The following is an 18,071-nucleotide window of genomic DNA, read 5'->3' as shown; positions in this document are numbered from 1 at the left end:
AGAGACATTTCTCAGGGAAGACATACAAATGGCCAACAAACCCAGGTAAAAATGCTCCACATCACTTGCCATCAGGGAAATACAAATCAAAAGCACAATGAGATCCCACCTCGCGCCATTTAGAATGGCTAAAATTAACAAGACAGGAAGCAACAAATGTTGGTGAGGATGTGGAGAAAGGGAACCCCTCTTGCCCTGTGGGTGGGAATGCAAGCTGGTAGAGTCACCTCGAAAATAGTATGAGGTTCCTTCAGAAGTTAAAAAGAGCTACACTATGGCCCAGCAATTGCACTACCGGGTATTTACCCCAAAGATACAGATGGAGTGGAATGAAGGGGTACTTGCACCCCGTGTTCATAGCAACAATGTCCACAATAGCCAACCTGGGGAAGGAGCTGAGATGTCCTTCAACAGATGGATGGATAGAGAGGATGTGGTCCATATATACAAAGGCATATTCCTCCGCCATGAGGAAGGATGAATACCTACCATTTTCATCGACACAGATGGAACTGGAGGGGATTATGCTAAGTGAAATACGTCAAGCAGAGGATGACAAGTGTCAGATGGTTTCACTCCTATGTGGAATATAAGGAATAGGACAGAGGACCGTAGGGAAAGGGAGAGAAAACTGAATGGGAAGAAACCAGAGAGGGAGACAAACCATGAGGAACTCTTGACTCCAGGAAACAAACTGAGGTTGCAGACGGAGTGGTGGGTGCAGGGGTGAGCCACTGGGTGATGGACAGTAAGGAGGGCCGGTGATGTGATGAGCCCGCGGTGTTACGGGCAACTAGTGAATCACTGAACCTCATACCAAAAACGAATGCTGTACTATATGTTGGCTAATTGAATTTAAATTAGAAAATGAATAAACTAGAAAAAAAAAAGCAAAATATATTTCAAACAAGTGGAAATCAAGACCCAGCCTCGTAAAGAGCATCTAGGGGAACTCGAGAGGTCCCACCATACTTAACAGTGAGGTACCAAGTATTTCTTCCCTAAGATTAAGAACAAAACAAAGATAATCTGTCCTCGGCACTCTTGTTCAATAAGACAGGATGTTATAGCCACTACAATAGGACAAGAGCAATAAAAAGGCACACGAATGAGGGGGAAGAAATAAAACTGCCTGTATCTGTAGGTGGCATGATTGCCTATACAAGAACCCCCCAAGAATCCACCAAAAACAAACAAAGAAAAAACCCTTCCTAGAAATAAAACGTGAGCTCTATCCAGTCAAGGGATTCAAGACTGACACACAAAAATCAACTGTATTTCTGCATACTGACAGCAAACAAGTGGAAATAAAAATAAGGCACATGCTATTTATAATACCCTCAAAGAGAAGTGAAAGGCTTAGATATTAGTCCAACAAAATTAGGTGCACCATCTGCATGCTAAAAATTACAAGACGCAAAGAAAAGGAATCCAAGAAGACCCACGTACTTGGAGAGACATATTGTGTTTGTGGATTCGGAGATTCAGTAGTACACATTTCATTCCTCCTACACTGATCTGTAGGTTTAACAAAATTGCTATCAGAATCTCAGCAAGCTTTCTGTAGACATAAACAAGCTTACCCTAAACGTACGTGGAGAGGGAAAGTCTATAGAATAGGCAAAACAGTTTTGGAAAAGAATAGAGCGGCCACGATCTTTCTCCCCAGTGTTAGGAGTTGCTGAGTAGCTACAGTAAGCAAGACTGCGCAGTGTTGTCAGAGGGACAGACACAAAGACCAGCGGAACAGACTCAAGAACGCAGACAGAGAACCACACAAATATATCCAGTTAACATCTGATAAAGGGGCAAAAGCCAGCCAATAGGGGAAAGGAGCGTTTTTGAAACAAATGGCACATTGGGTATTTATAGGCAAAACCAAAACGAAAACAGAACTCCCAACCCACGTCACCTGCCTCATACAGAAATTACTGGAGACAGACCACGGACTTAAATATAAAAGGTATAGCTATAAACCTTCTACAAAAGAAGGACAAGCTCATCAGGGCCTCCTCCTAAGCAAGGATGTATTAGATTAAAGACTAAAAAAACATTCATGAGAAGGAAAATGGATAAATCAGACCTCATAAAAAGTTAAAACATTTGCTTTGCAGAGACCCCTGTTAGGTAAGATGGCCCCATAAGACTGAAGGCTAACAGTTTGGCTTCCCCAGTTTGGCTATGGTGGACATTGCTGCTGTGAACACAGGGGTGCAAGTGCCCCTGAATCCTCCTAACATCCAAGCTATGGGTTGGGAGAACATATTTTCAAGCCACATAGCCAACAATTTACTGGTACCTAGGCCCTGTTTTTTAAAGACGTCAAAACTAACCGTTAGAAAAACTGAAGACTGGATGTAAGACAGAAGACATCCAACAGAGAGGACACACACAGGGCAAGGGAGCCCAGGACCAGAGCACAACACCAGCCACTGGAGAAAAACCGACAAAACCAGTGAGCTGTCCCAACACACCAGCCAGAGTGGCCACAAGTGGAGTCCAAGTCTGGCACTCCGTGCTGCTGCTGACGCGGAGGGCGAGGTCCCTTGGACACGCCCAGGGGTGAGAAACAGCAGGTCCACGCCAGAGAATAACTCAGCAGATTTAAAAAGTGTATATTAAAAATTGACTTACCATATAACCCGGCACTTACACTCGTGGGCAGAGAACCGAAGACTTATTTTTTAGCAGAAACTTGTACATAAATGCTTACAGCAGCTTTATTCATAATAACCCAAACTTGAAAACTACCCAAACGTGGATTCGGAGATTCAGAATTGAATGGTTCAGGAAAGTGTGCTGCATTCTATGATAAAAAAAAAAAAAAGGAACAGACAATTGATGCAGGCAAAAACTTGGAGGATCCCCAAGGAGTTGGGCCGAACAAAAAAATGCCAGCCCCAAAAGGGTATGCGCCTTGTAATTCCATTTGTATAACACCTTGTTCAATGGCATAGTTGTACAGGTAGAGACCAGGTGAATGGCAGCTTAGGACTGGGGAGGCGTGTGGAGGGCTAGACAGTGTAGTGGGGACAGCTAAGTACCTTCGTTGTTGCAATAATTACAGGAAGTCGCACACGTGATTAAATCGCACTTTAAATTGCACAGCCACACACAGAGACACATACCCACAGTAAATCAAATAAATGCATGACAGCTCTGAAGAAGTTCTAGGACCACACCAGTGCCAGTGTCCTGAGTTCGGCACGTCCCACAGTAACGGAAGACGTTAGTGTTGTTGGAGACCGATGGTAAAGACAGTATAGAGGATCCTCAACATACTAGAAATAGAACCAGTCCTGGGAATATATCCAAAGGAAATGAAAACACAGACTGGAAAAGATGTCCACGTCCCGAGTTTACTGCAGCATCCGTCACAGCAGCCAAGACACAGAAGCAGCATGGGCGCACATGGCTTTCTGCGTGGATGAAGATGGCTGTGTGCATACAGACCGTAGTGCTCAGCCATAAAGAACACAGGACAAACAAAGAGAACAATAAAACAAGGAAATCTTGCTATTTTGGACCCCACGGACGGATGTGGAGAGCATGATGTTAAGCAAAGTAAGTCAGACAGAGAAAGAGCGATACTGTATGATCTCACAGAATCTGTGCTTGGAATCCGAGAGAACCCAACTCACACAGACTCCTCGACTCTTCGCCCTGGTCAGAGCATGCCCTCTGGGTGTTGCCCGCCACCTTTTACTTTGACAGTCTCTGGACAGGCCTCTAAGCGCACCAGAGTGGAGGCGAGGGTCGGCGAGGTGCTCCATCCCCTGAGACCTCAGACTCGGGCCACGGAAGGGAGTGTGCTCAGATTCATGACAAGGAAGGTTGAAATGGTAGGAGCCCCGTTTTCAATGCCACAGCTTTCTGGAACTCCGCCATCACCTTTGCCCGTGGCCTGCGGGTCCTGGGGCAGAGATGCTCCCGTGTGCCGTCTGAGTTGACCTTGTGTCTTGTTGTGCCGGGGCCCGGATTGGCAGGGCCCTGGGGACTTCCTCACACAGATGTGGGCTGGGTTTCCAACCACCAGCTGGTTCCCAGGCAGCAGCCCCTTGCTGACAGGAACCCCTTTTCCTCCTTGGGAGCAGGTGATGGCCGTGGACATCAGCTTCAATCCTTCAGCTCTGCCTTCACCTCTCTACTCTTGGGATGGGGGCTTCAAGACCCCACATCCCAAAATGGCCTCCTTTTCTTGGTCAATACCCACCTGACACACCACTTCTGGAACTTGACCAGAGCTTTTGTGCTTGTCCGTAGCCCTTCCTGATCATCTCTGTCCTGGAGAGACAGGAACTCCTGTGGCATCAGAACTTTGAGGGTTTAGGATATTATTATAAATGGGACCCTCTCACAGTCCCCGACCATACCCTGGCTCTCCCCACACTCACTTTAGACTGATGGCCAGACCAGAATATAGCCAGGAGATGATGCTCCTCGTGACCATCTACTGACCAAATGTACCACAGACTCCAGGCTGACCCTTCACAGGCTGTGCTGGATCTTGAAACACGAACATCACCCCCCAAAGAAAAAGGAGAAAAGAGGATTTTGAAAATCTTTCTATGTCAGCATCAGTGACCTGGGTTAGTAGAGGGCAGGAGAACATTGTCGGGACGACACATCAGACAGGAAGTGTGCCACCCAGAGACTTTCCCTGCCAAAGTTCCCAAGAGCCCAAGAGGGGGGTTATTTCCTATTTAACTGGATCTGCTCCAGAGTCCCTCTGCTGCAGCAGGCATGATGGACCTCCAGATAAGGCCACTGTCAAGAGAAGGTACCCATTGCCTTCGTGACTCCTCCTCTTCTTCTGGTAATCTCCTCCACCTGGGACATGGAGGTGAGACGGTAGAAGTTCACGAAATTTCTGGAAGGGCTGCAAGATTTAAAGTTTGAGAAGTCCCACCTGTGCTAATCTCAGAACCTCCATCCCCTAGTGTGGACAGCTTCATGGGTTCCCCTTCTCTTAGTTCTTGTGAGCCTCCGGGTAAGATGGCTCCCTAAGACAGAAGCCTATCAGATGCCTGCCTCAATGACCGTTGTCTGTCCAGCCCCTTTTGCCAAACGCTACAGGGATGAGCTCTCCAGGTCTGCAGATTGTAGCTGTTCTGAGGACACCTTAGTCCCTATCCCTGCCATCTGCTCATTCTCCTGGGTCTGGGTGAGATTTTGCTCATCCGACCTGGAAAGCCCTAAACTCAGAGGGACCAGATATTTACAGGAAAAAAAGGAGAAATGTGGAGCTGAAGAACATTGCAAGAATGCCTTTTCTTCAGGAAGTCCCCCTTTCCCCACTGGGTGTCTTCTCCTGAAGGGATGGATGGATGCCGCAGACAAGGAGAACCTGCTCTGAAATCGTAAGACAGCCTCTGCTCTCTGGTCTGGAGGACCAACTGGGAAGAGCACCGTAGACTCTCTCACAGCTCAAACTGCAGCGGAATCAATGAGGAGACGGGCTAGCTCTCATCACAAAAAGTGCTCAAAAAAAAGCAAATTGTCTCCATTAGAAGCTTTTATTTATTTTCTTTTATTAAAAGCTTTTAAAAGAAAGTTCTATTTTCAGGATTCTGTCCTTTGAAAATATGTAATTGTCCATCTTTATGCTGCCAAGCCTTTGTGATGCCCAGCGGTGGACTCGTGGCTCTTGTCTGATGTTCCTGGATTATTTCTGCAAATTTTGAATCTCCCGATTTATCTGAAAAGCCCTTCTCCCTTTGTGTGTTTGTGTGTCTGGGGGACATAAAGTGACTATACACTGTAGCAAGATCCCAAGGAGCATGTAATAACAACCAGCCGTCCAACTTGCTACCCATCTCTTGCTTAGCTGTCACCACTTGCTGTTAAATCCTTGGTTCATGGTTGGAAGGTTCCAGGGACTTCATTTCTTCCCTGCCTCTGATTCTGCCATTCCCCCTGCCCTGTCTTTGTCACACAGTCTTGTTCCCCCTCCGACATTGCTTTGACTTAACCACTTTCTTCTCTTTTTCTTGCTGATTAGAGGTTTTCCCAGAACATGAACGTGCCCACACTTCAAGAGGGTGAAGCATCAGAAAGGTTGTAAAATAGCATGCATATGAATGCGTGTGGTGTGACCTTTTGGTGGCCTCCATTCTCCCACACAGTCAAGGAGGCAGGCCCGGAGTCTGGGCCCTCAGATGCTGCCCCTCCAGCTTCCCACTCCCCATAGACTCCAGATAGAGATCAGCAGAGAGATAAGCTCTGGGTCTCTCCAAGTCCTGTGTGCGCTCCGTATTCTCAGAGCAGACTGACTTAGGGGAAAGACGTCATGAAGGTCTACAGCTGCATTAAAAAGCTACCTTTGGAAATTGCTAGCAAGGAGGTCTTCGTTTGTCTTCTTTATTATTTTTTTTTCAGTATTGTTCCCTGGTGTTGCTGACTGGAGATGATGCAGATGTTCTGTGTGTTCTAAGTATCTTCTTAATCTTATCCCACTGATGGCCTTGGGTGGAAATGGGCAGATTCCAATATGGAGAGAGAAGGATTTTTGCTGGAAGGAGCTTCTAATGCTGGTGTAACCTTTTCTCCCCCACTGAGGACTCTGCTAGTCCCTCACGCACACCCCAGATGCATCTCCGCCCTCTCTGCTGCTCTGTGCTCTGGGGGCATGACCCCTGCAGCTGGCATCAGCCCACCTCTTAGGCTTCTGCGCAGGCCCCAGACACAGGAAGAGCGAGGTCAGGCCTTTCTACCTCCTTCATGCCCCGTCTCTGGCAATAGCCGTGTCCCTTCCTGTCACAGACCCACCGGCAACCCCGTGGCCTCATCTCACTGGGCTTTTCCAGTGGTTCCTCCTGGTGCCTAATCCCGGCTTCACAGCCCATGGGGAGAGACTGTGTTCCAGGACTGAGTGGCCCCTGAGCTGCCCGTCACTGTCCTTGGGATAGTGCCTTGCCTCCAGGCGCATGCTGCTGTGGCCACTGCTTCTGGTCCTCGGTGAGTGGGGTGCTGGAGCAGAGCTGGGGTGCGGCTGCGGCAGAACCACCGGTGCCCGGGCATCGCAGAGCCTGCTCCTGAGCACCTGTGTGAGTGGGGATGGGCCCACTTTCTAGCTGAGCACCAGGAGGTACCACGCAGGCCAGTACTGGGCAGAGCAGGTTCCCAGGAGGACAAAGGACTCTGCATCTCTTTTGCAAAGACTCATGCCCTTTGCTCTCTTTAAAACATTCATTTCAGTGTTGATCTCTTGGAAAATTGGAACACTTCTTAACAGGACATCAGAGGAATGTTCTTTTAGGGTAAACTCTATTTGCAGCCCGCTGAAATCCTGCTCTGTCCCAGCCCCACGCCGACACCAGCCGCCACGCCTGGGGCTGATGTCTTTCTTTCCTTGACTTTCCCTGTGGAGTGGCTTCGAGTCCCGCCAGCTGTAGATCCGCCCGTGGCTCCTGCTGCTACGCCCGACCTTTGCGCACGGGCACAAAGGCAGAGCCGGGCCTGACCCTTGCACACGGGCACAAATGCAGAGCCGGGTCAAGAACAGGGAAGCATACACGGGAGGTGAGCGGACGCCTCGTTTCCTCCCGGGCTCTGCCTGGCCTCTGTGTCGCCAGCAGGCGGACGATCTGTTTCCAGCGCGAGTCAGTCTTCACCGGAGAAGTTGTAAGAGGAGCAGAGACGGCATGGAGCTTCTGTGCAATAACCGCTCGGGGAGGAGGACATCTGTGAAGCGTTTGGGTCTTGAGCCGTCGGTTCCAGGGGAGGCTGTTTGTGAGTGAGGGAAGGAAGGAAACAGACCAGGCGGGAGGAAAACCAGTAGAGGAGCGCGGGGAGGAGATGCGGGGCAGAGGGAAGAAGGCACGGGTGGGGAGGGGGCGGAGAGGCCGGGTGGGGAGGGGGTGGAGGGTTTAGGAAGCGTGCAGGCCCTGACCGGCGGTGAGGTCTGCCTCTTCCCTTGCAGCGGCTCTGGACGCCCAGTCTGCTGAGTCACCCTCTCTCTGCTCTCTCCAGTCTCTGGGAGGCCCACTCTGTAGGCCAGGCAGGGGCCGCCAGTCTGGCCTCTCAGCTGGGGCGGTGGGGACGGGGGTCAGGACTGGGGTGGGGCGAGTGGGGGCTGGACCCCATTGGGCAGGAGCAGTCCGGTGTCCCTAGTCTCTGAGCTGCTATCTGCCTGCTGAATGGGCTGCACCCCGGACCCCGTCAAGGCAATGGATTCCTTTTTCCTTGCTGTTGAGCCCTAGGACCGGAAGAAAGGTGCCCGGGAAGGGCAAGCGAACCGTTCGCAGTTACTGTTGAGTAAACATTCTGCACATCTCCTGGGCCCGACCCCCAGCAGCACCAGAGGCCACGGTGGGAGACACACTGACCACAGAGAGGCAACTGGATGCTAGGGAGAGGCTGTGCCTAACACAGGGCCGTCCCCTGAATGTCCCCTCGGACTGCAAACGAACCACGCCTAACTTGTCTTCTATTATTAGACAGTTACACTTTCCCTGTAACTCCTCCTTGGAAGACGTGTTCACCCTCCTACACGGTGGGGAGGTGGAGGGCATCCGTACATACCCGATGATTGTGTATTTGATGATACAAACTGTAGCGCGTCTGCGGTGATTTTAAGCAAGAGTGTTCTCTGGCTCCGCCTCGTAGGACCCGGGGAGGTGCGTGCGTGGGGACTGTGCCTGGTTCTGGTGAGCGTCTGTCAGTCACACGTCGAAGTCCAGGTCCCGCTCCCAAGTGTCTCGCAGCCGGATCCCGTTTCCAGACCCCAGAAGCTCCAGAGCCCCCTCTCGCCCAGCCTCTAGCTCTGTCATCACCGGCAGCTCCGTCACCCGCGTCTTTCTTCCTCAAACGCTCCTTAATCAAACTGGTTTCATCTCTGTCATCATCACTGAAAACCGTGCCCAAGCTCCATGTGGAGGAAGAAAACTTTTGGCCTCCAGGAGGGCTTAAGACGTGTCTCTTTTTGTCAGTGTTTCTGACCTGCCGCCACGCCCGCCTCCTGGTCCCGCGGTGAGACTCTCAAACGGCCGAGCGGGCTCTGAGCTTCTTAAGTACAAAAATTCTGCGCCTGCGCCCTCAACGTGTCAGACAGACAGGGATCCCTGGAGGGAAATACTGCGAGTGTTGCAACGCATGTGCAAGAACAGAAAATGCAAAAGATGAAAAAATGTCTCATAGAATGTGGGAGTCCCCTCTCTCTACGGGTCCCACTTGTCCCACTTTGGAGATTGGACCCAGGGCCCCCGCGAGGGTGGTCTGACTTCTGAGGCAGCTCCCTGAGGCCAGGACGCCGTCCGTCTCCCGTAAACTCACAGCCACAGGGCAGAGCCCGCAGACGAAACACACACTCCCCGCCTCCTTTCTTTCTCCGTCCAATTCCTCCATGTCCAGCTCTGCTCCTCTTTCCACCGACGGGGAACGCACAGGCCAAGGTCAGCCCTGGGATTAGACTTTTTATGAGAATGGCAAACGTGTCTGCAAGCCAGCCCTAGGAGTACGGTTCTAAATTGGTACTTGAACAAATACAAATTGATTTATAAGTATATAAATTGAATTTCTAGCTCAGTGGTCGGCTGAAATATTGCCCCCTAAAGCCCGCGGCTGCAAGGCTGGCCCTTTCCTCTGCACAAACTTCCAGCTCCGACGTCCAGCCCGTCCCCCTATGGGTTTCCTGCCCTTGCTGGGGCAGAGGCAAACACCAAGCCACCCTGAGCTCTGGGGACCACTGTCCTCCAAGGGGAGGCACGGACCTGAGCAAGCAGAGAAGCCCACCCCTTCTTACAGGGGCCGTCCAGCAAAGGATTCTCAGAAGCCTCTGGAAAAGGCATTCGGGATGGGCTCATTCCAGAGACTGAGACGCCAGCCCCGGGGCTAGTGTCCCGACGGCTGGACTGTTTCATCAGGGAGAAGATGACAGGAAGGTCTTTGAATTGTACCCACTGGGCTGAGCTTCCGAGGAAGGAGAGATGCAGAGGAAGCTGATCCTGACTGTCACAGGGACAGGAGGTCACCTTGAGTGGATACAGAGATCTAACTACGGTTTAAAAATCAGTATTTGGTCCAGAAATGGGATTGAAACTTTTTAAACAGACATGACACTCACAGGATCATGGGAGACGCACGATGTCAGGAAGGGCTCCAGGGGATCTGGGCTGTGCGTGCATGCGTGTGCGTGTGTGTACGTGTGCGTGTGCGTGTGTGTGCGTCACCCTTGCCCCACAAGAGCGGGAGTTGGGCGTGCGGCCAGGGCCAGGGGTGCGGCTGGCCCTGCCGGCGTCTGGCGTCTTGCAGACCAGCTGAGCACTGACCTGCCCCACGATGTCTACGAAGGAGACGAGGTCGTGGTGCGGTGCTCTGGGGTGAGCGGCAGCATGACAGGGGAGGTGATGTACTACAAGGATGAGTCTCTGCCGGCCACTCACTACCACGCCTCAGGCTACACCACCCCAAACGCGAGCCCCAGTGACAGCGGCTCCTTGTCGCGTGAGGTCCGCCAGCAGGTCTTCTACAGATTGACGACAGAGAGGACGAGGTCTGTACGGCTCACGGTCCAAGGTGAGGCTTCGCTGTTCTAGGGCCTATGAGGTGGGAACCAGGGTGTGGCGCATTACCCAGGGAGGGGACGGCGGTGGTGGCTGTGTGACCTTGAGTCCGTGTCTGTGTGTTCTGTTCGGTGGGGCTGAGGAGACAGGGCACCTCCCGCAGGACCCGCAGCCTCCGCGACAGCTGCTCTGTCCCGTCTCTCCCTCCAGAGCTGTTTCCGGCTCCCACACTGACCGTCAGGCCCTCGCAGCCCACCGAGGGGAGCTCAGTGACCCTGTCCTGTGACACCCAGCTTCCCAGGGACAGGTCGGGGACGCAGCTTCGCGCCTCCTTCTTCAGGGATGAACACACCCTGAGATCGGACGGAAACGCATCAGAGTTTCAGATCTTGGCCATATGGAGGGAGGACCGGGATACTACTGGTGTGCGGTGGCCACGGCGTCCCACAGCGTCTTGAAGCTGAGTCCTCGGTCCTATGGGCTTGTGCCGAGTGAGCCCAGGGGCGGGGCTGCTGGCGGGGCCCTGGGTCACACGGAGAGGAGCAGGGCTCCATGGAGACGCCAGCTGTGCCTCCCCTGTCCCTGCGGGCGTGGTGGGTACAGGGTCTCAGGGACTCCCCTGGACTCTGCTGTCAGTGGCCACGGGGGCCCGGTCTCCCTGGCCCTGCTCTTCCGGTCTGCAAAGCGACCATCGTAAGCTCTCCTGGAGCACCTTGTGTCACACTCCGAGAACAAGAGGTAAATAATGGTGGCGTCCGTCTGTAGGGAGCTGCCCCAGCCGCGAACACCCTGCCCTGGGAGAGCCCGGGGTGGGGGGCAACAGCAGCAGTGGCAGGAAGAGCCCCAGCCCTGAAAAGCACTCCCAAATGCCAGGCCTGATGGGCTGCTGGGCTCGGTTCCAGGAACCCCAGGACAGGGAGGACTTGCAGGAGGTGTTCCAAGTGCAGGCCTTGCTCCGAGCAGGTCTGGGGGCCCCGTGGAGCCCTGGGGAATCTGTAATGTGGTTCATCAGTGTCCCCATGTCACACACCCGGCGACTGAAAGCCCAGAGCAGCCACGTGACCTGCCCGGGGTCACCCAGCTGGAACAGGAACGCAGGCACACCGCGCCAGCGTCCGCCCCTGCCCCACGCCGTGTGGGGGACAGCAGTGCTGCCGACAGCTGCCGGGTGCCGGACCCTGAGACAGCCGCAGGATGGGGCTCTCCCTTCATCACCAGCAGAGCTCTGTCAGGCTGGGACGGGGCTCCACACTGCTTCTTGGAGGAAACGCGGGGTCGGACAGGTGCACTGACCCGCTGAGATCACGCGGTGAGTAAGTGGCAGAGCCAGCCCGTGCTCCTCCTGCCGTGCCCTTTCCTGATGTCCCCCTGTCCTGCTGTCCCCCTGTCCCGCTGTCCCCCTGTCCCGCTGTCCTGTCGTCTCCCTGTCCCACCGTCCCCCTGTCCCGCTGTCTCCCTCTCCTGCTGTCCCACTGTCCTGCCGTCCCCCTGTCCCTCTCTCCCGCTGTCCTGCCATCCCCCTGTCCCACCGTCCTCCTGTCCCTCTGTCTCCCTGTGCCACTGTCCTGTGGTCCCCCTCTCCCGCCGTCCCAGTGCCTTGGGAATGAGGGAGAAGCAAGGTCACTATGGCCTGTCATTATCAAGGGCTGGTGAGTGTGAAGGAAGAGTGGGGCCACAGTTTAGGGTGTGGGGTCTCAGGTGTCCTGCCGCAGGGGCCTCAGCGTGAACCCTCCTCACCAAACGCTCTTCTGCTTACACTTGGCTTCCAGCAGTGCCACCGCCTGGGTGCCCAGCAGGGGACGTTACCTCCACCCCAGGCCCTCACCTGCCCTCACCTGTCCTCTTGTGATCACGCAGGTGTCCCAGTGTCTGCCGTGCTGCTGGAGACCCTGCCCCAGGGGGGCCACGTGCTTGCAGAGGAGCGTCTGGTCCTCGTCTGCTCTGTGGCTGAAGGCACAGGGGACACCACGTTCTCCTGGCACAGAGAGGACACGGGGGAGCGTCTGGGGAGCACACGTCAGCGTTCCCAGAGAGCAGAGCTAGAGATCCCTGCTGCCGAGGGGAGTCACACAGGGTGGTACTACTGCACAGCGGACAACGGCCTCAGCCTCGCCCGAAGCGGGGCCCTGAACGTCACCGTCACAGGTGAGTGTCGCTCTCCTGATTAGCCAGTGACTGAGCAGTCTCCTTCTGTGGCAGTGAGGCTGTACCAAGGATGACGAGGGACAGGCCATGAGGAGGTTAAGAAACCACCTGAACGCGGCCGGCTATCTGTGAGGTGGCGGGGCAGTGGCAGGTGAGCTCCAGGAGGGGACAAAGGGACAAGAGGTGTCCCTCATGGGCTGGATGGACCCTGTGAGGACTTGGGACGAGGACGGCATGGGCTGTAAGTCTGTGCAGCAGGAGAGACCCCCCCTGTCTCCCTCAGCATCCCACTCTGTCCTCACCCTCAGGGCCCCCGGGACCCGGGCCGTGGTGGGGGACATGGTGGAGCTTCGCTGTGAGGCCCAGAGTGGCTCCTTCCCGATCCGGTACCGGTTTTACCTCGAGGACGTCATCCTGGGGAGCAGCTCGGCTCCCTCTGGAAGAGGAGTGTCCTTCAACCTCTCTCTGACCGCAGAACATTCTGGAAACTACTCCTGTGAGGCTGACAACGGCCTGGGGGCCCAGTGCAGCGAGGCGGTGACACTCAGCGTCACAGGTGGGACTTGTCTCTGTGTCCTAGAGGACATGGGGTGGTCATGCCAAGCATCCTTTCTGCTGGACGATTCTGTTGTCGGGAAGCTGGTCTTCAGCTCTTGGGCTCTGCTGTGCACGGGACATAACCGTCCGCACCCCAACCCGGGCCTGATGCTCCCGCGGGAGCGGGGCTAGTCCCTGTCTGCAGGGCTCTGTGCTGGACCGGCTGCGCTGGTCTCGGGGAACGCGGGGCCCGCAGGGGACAGGAGCCCTGCACGCACACAGCCCGCGGAGAGCGGGAGGTTCAACTCGCCTCTTCAGTACTCAGGAAACTGTGGAAAAACCGTGAACAAACAGACTCTGGGATCCAAACCTTCAGCAGGCTTATGTCACTCGGTCTCTGTAATGATGCTCTATTCACTGACGAGGAATTGGGCTTTAGATCTGGTAACTTTCCCAGGTCGCTTGGCCGCTGGGTGCCCAGGGGGATCTGGAGGACAGGGTCAGGAAGCAGAGCGGTGGTCACGGGACGTGTCCCCTCTAACGCATCACTGTGGAGACGTGCACGGCGGCGGTCCTGCTCTGGGAAGTCATCGGGTTCCTGCCGAGTCCTTCTTAGTCACCGGGTCCTCGTGGGCAGAAGTGACCCGACTGTCTGGTTTTGGCGTCCGGGAGAGGGTAGCCACAGAGGCGTGATTTCAGAAGCTCTGCGTGGTCACCGTGCTGTGGCAGTTTTGTTTTCAACTGTTTTGTGTTGGACTCACCTACTGCTGGAGACGGGTCTAGAACCAGCGGCAGGGACTTCCCGAGCCTGGGAGATCTTGACCCCAGTGTCAGATGTGCTTTCCTACCAGTCTTTCCCAATTTTCTAATCTGGATGGTTTCACCCAACGAGATGGGCGCTTTGTCTAGATCTTCAAAGTCATCACATGCTGTCGGCCGCTCCTCTCACGCACTTTTCAGACGGCCTCCAGGTTCGCGAGATCGCGTCCCCTTACTTCTGATACGTTTGAGCTACTTCTTCCTGATGGGACCGGCCCACGAGGGTCTATGTAATGGCTCGTTTTCAAGACTCGGGGGCACTTTTGTGACTCAGATCTATGTGGGTTCTGGTTTTCTAGTTCCTTCAGGTCTGGTTCATCTTCTCCCCCACCTTCCGCATATCCTCCTCCTGGGGGCTTTAGGCTTATTTCCTGTTGCTCCTTTGCTAAGTTCTCAAGGAAATAATTATTTACTCCTCTTTATTTGCATGTCGTAAATGCATCTAAAACATATGTTTCTTCCAAGTACTTCTTTCATTACCCCTTACAAGTGTTGATGTCTAACATTTTCACTTAATTTCTAAAGTATGTGGAATATGGGTTTTCATTTCTCTTATAACTCGGGACTTACAACAACGAATAGATTTCATTTTTATCCTTTAGTTCATTGATTTCTCAATAGATTTCTTCTTTGTCCTCGTGGTTAAACTTGATTGAACAACAGGGGTTGCACGACATTTACTTTGGGGAACTAAGATGTCTTCACGGCTTCACACACAGTTGTCATTTTTGTGGATGTTATATACAGAATTTGACTTTATTTTATTTATTTATGTATTTATTTATTTGAGAGAGAGAGCAAGGAGGGGGAGGCACAGAGGGGGAGAGTGAATCCTCAGGCAGATCCCCACTGAGCACAGCGTCCGGCCCGGGGTTCGATCCCATCACTCCAAGACCACGACCTGAGCTGAAACCAAGAGTCAGATGCTTCCCCGACCGAACCACTCAGGCGTTTCTCTATGCGGAATTTGAGAAGAACATGAATGTTCTGTTTGGGATATACAAAGTTCGCTGTTTATTTTTCTACTGGATGAAGCCTGTTATGTCGTCCGTCTTCACGGCGCCTTACATACGCTCTGTCTTTTCAGTCTGTGAGTCTCTGAGAATCTCGTTCACACGGTACCTGTAATTCCCCAGGTTTACTGATCCTGCAGGGCCTCTGCTGTGAGTCTGGTAACCGGCCGTGTCAGATGGGCACTTTGGTTGCAAAGGATCGAGACGCTATACAAACGGGCTTGGGCCAGAAAAACCACGAGGGCCGCAGGCAAGAGAGTGGGGACCGGACGCGGCCGAGTGCGGGGCTGGCTCCTATGCCCCATCTTCCTGTTCTGTCTCTCCACCGTTTTTGTCCTCAGAAGGGGGCTGCTCCCTGACAGCGCTGGGCTCCATCCTTCCTCTCCGCTGCAAACCCTCCAGAAAAGGCGTCCTTACAGGTTGCTCCAGTTTGGAAAAACAAGCAAAGAGATGGGCAGAGTGTGGGTCAACCTTGTGGCTTGTTCGTCCTCCGCTGCAGAAGGAGCGGGCTCGGGGTGGGTGAGGACACCCGCGGGGCGTGAAGCTGCTCTCAGAAGAACTGGGGCAGCTCAGCCACCGGAATACTGGCGTCCCCAGGCTCCCTCTGTAGGGAAGACCTAGTTCTAGCCTTCTCTCTGTTTTTCCAAGACCTTTCTGAGCTCTGGAGAATCAAACACAAACCCCTGTGTCCTACCTTCCGTGATCTTCAGAATGCTCAGAATGCTCTTCCCAGGGGTCTGTAGGCAGGGGCTGCCCTTGGAAGATGCACCCCCACGTCAGCAAGACCCCCCCACCAAACAGCCTCTCCCGTTTGCCTCCCGCATTTCTGATGTGCTCCGACCCCGCGTTTGCAGAGCCTCCGCCCAGAATCCGCTTGGCAAACGGCGCCCACCGCTGCGGAGGGCGGGTGGGGGGGAACGGGCGGCGGCTGGGGGCACCGTGTGTGACGGCGGCTGGGACATGCGGACGTGGCCGTGCTGTGCCGGGAGCTGGGCTGCGGAGCGGCCATCACACCCCCGCAGGCGCGCTGTACCCGCCGTTGGCGGGCGAGGACCCGCCCGTGCTCATGCAGGCGGCCCTGGCTGAGTGTGAGCAGGTGGAGACCTTCCACTGCGACCACCGCGGGGCCGCGGGGGCCGTGTGCGAAGGTGCGTGAGGGCCGGGCCTGGGCTGGGATCGGGCCATCCGGCCCTGAGAGCCTCCTCTCCACAGTCCGCGCCAGCTCCGGGCCACCCCACGGTCCACCGCAGCCGCCTCTCCTTCCCGGCCCCTCACCCGCTCTCCGTGGGGCCGTGGTCAGGCCGGACGGAGGCTAGTCCAGGCCACGCGGGCTCTCCCGGGCGTTCCGTTGTTAGCCCGAATCTGCGTCTCGAGGCCGAACACGGGTGCTTCATGGCTGTGAGTCGGGGCGCCGTACTGGGACAGGGCACGAGGCCCCCGAATGTCAGCGTGTGAGAGACTTCAGCCCGGCCACACGGCCCATACTGCTCTGTGATCCCGTCGCGGGGTCGGAGGCCGCTCCCCAAACAACCCTGCTCCTCAGAGTCAGTCCCGGAGTCGGAGGCCTGCCGGCTGGGGCTGAGCCGGGTGCTGTTTCCGACCCGGGATTCCGATGGGACACGGGCCTGGGGAGGCCGGAGGGGAGTCGGAAAGACTCTGGGGCCATCGAGGAAACCAGGCCACAATCCGTCAAGGACAGAGCTCCCTGAGGTTAAAGAAAACTGGGCGCTGAGCCCAAAACCTCCACAGAGCTTGTGACTAGGTGGAGGCTGGAGGACCCAGACTGGCCCAGTCCCAGCCCCCACTCTGCTGGAGCAGCCCAGCCCCTCGTCCGGGGGTCGGGGAGCAGGGAGCCCTGTGGAGGGAAGTCTCAGGAGCAGTGACTGAGGCCCAGCGCCAGGAGCATGTGAAGGCCTGTGGCTCATTCAGGGACATGGCGTCAGCACTGGGTATGGGAGGGATCCAGGATTTGGGGTCAGCTGTGTGGGGCTTCAGGCATGCCCCGCCCCCACTCACCAGCCATACCCGTAGCAAACTTCTCTGACACTTGCGATCTCTCAGCATTAGGACCAGCATTAGGACCATCAAACTCTCACCCCTCGTGCAGACCTGCCTGCTAGAAGGAATCCCGGGCATGTCCAGACAGCGTATGTGGGACGGTCTTTCCTGGAAGGGGGGGTCTGGGGCTCGGGCTGGCCTTCTTCCTTCCCCTGGGCCTCACTTCTCGGGGGAGACCCCCTGACCTGTCTGGACAACCCCTCCTCAGATCACCCCCTCCTTACCACCTTTTTACTTTTCTCTGCAGCATTCTTGCCTCGTTTATTCTTGAAGACTGGCAAGTTTTTTTCCCTTTGGGCCTCAGCGCTGGACGGACCCGAACCCTGCACCAGTGGCCCCCAAGGCCGCTCAGCAGGACTCCGAAGCGCCACCTACACTAGGGACTCCACCCCACCCGCTCCCAGGCCACACCCAGCTCCCAGAGGAACCAGACTTGGTGACACCCTGGCCCAGACGCCAGGTTTTCCAGCATCTTCCCAAAGATCTTTGGGGATCACAGTCTCCTTGGAGAGACGTGGCGGCTCCCGAGGACAGAACAAGGAGGAATGAATGGAGACGGGCCCTACCTCTGCTAGAAATGTGGGACTTTTATTTCTATTCTTTTTTTTTTTAAAGATTGATTTATTTTAGAGAGAAAGAGAGAGCAAGCGGGGAAAGGGATGCAGTAAAGGGAGAGAATCTCAAGCCGATCCCGTGCCGACCAAGGAGCCTGATGCGGGGCTCGCTCTGGAGCCTGATGCGGGGCTCGCTCTGGAGCCTGATGCGGGGCTCACTCTCACGGCCCTGAGATCGTGACCTGAGAGTCAGACACAACCGACTGAGCCAACCAGGCGCCCCATCCTTTCCATTCTAAGCATCCTGGGAAGGAACTAGCTTTTAAAAGTTTTCTTCTTGAAACACTTTCTCAAGGTACAAATATAAAACACATTGACCGAAAAAGAAAAGAAAAATCAGCAGGATTCTAATATTTGGAAGCAACTGCTGTTAATATGCTGAT

At 54.7% G+C, this 18,071-nt stretch overlaps 2 protein-coding genes across 2 annotated transcripts; both read left to right on the top strand.

Annotated features, from left to right (window-relative positions):
- Nucleotides 1-7,927: 7,927 nt before the first annotated feature.
- On the top strand, nt 7,928-12,784 carry LOC101680870 (Fc receptor-like protein 4). Its single transcript, XM_045086536.1, has 3 exons — nt 7,928-10,515; nt 10,713-10,943; nt 12,360-12,784. Exons 1-3 carry the CDS (start codon nt 10,053-10,055, stop codon nt 12,668-12,670), a joined length of 1,005 nt encoding a protein of 334 aa, XP_044942471.1. The 5' UTR covers nt 7,928-10,052; the 3' UTR covers nt 12,671-12,784.
- A 55-nt stretch (nt 12,785-12,839) lies between these two features.
- On the top strand, nt 12,840-14,799 carry LOC123393735 (Fc receptor-like protein 2). The gene has a single exon (XM_045086645.1). The coding sequence runs from the start codon at nt 12,840-12,842 to the stop codon at nt 13,374-13,376; it is 537 nt and encodes a 178-aa protein (XP_044942580.1). The 3' UTR covers nt 13,377-14,799.
- Nucleotides 14,800-18,071: the final 3,272 nt, after the last annotated feature.

This window comes from Mustela putorius, unplaced genomic scaffold, assembly GCF_011764305.1.
Source record: "Mustela putorius furo isolate JIRA1106 unplaced genomic scaffold, ASM1176430v1.1 tig00000997_pilon_pilon_pilon, whole genome shotgun sequence".
Lineage (NCBI taxonomy): Eukaryota > Metazoa > Chordata > Mammalia > Carnivora > Mustelidae > Mustela > Mustela putorius.
Note: the sequence above shows the minus strand (reverse complement) of the source record. Positions and strands in the feature narration are given on the sequence as shown.

Excerpts from the sequence above, each read along its gene's own strand:
- LOC101680870 (XM_045086536.1), top strand. The coding sequence starts at position 10,053 with ATGACACTCACAGGATCATGGGAGACGCACGATGTCAGGAAGGGCTCC. Across the intron at positions 10,516-10,712 it reads TGTACGGCTCACGGTCCAAG|AGCTGTTTCCGGCTCCCACA; the intron begins GTGAGGCTTCGC and ends CTCTCCCTCCAG. Across the intron at positions 10,944-12,359 it reads TGGTGTGCGGTGGCCACGGC|GTGTCCCAGTGTCTGCCGTG; the intron begins GTCCCACAGCGT and ends GTGATCACGCAG.
- LOC123393735 (XM_045086645.1), top strand. The coding sequence starts at position 12,840 with ATGGGCTGGATGGACCCTGTGAGGACTTGGGACGAGGACGGCATGGGC.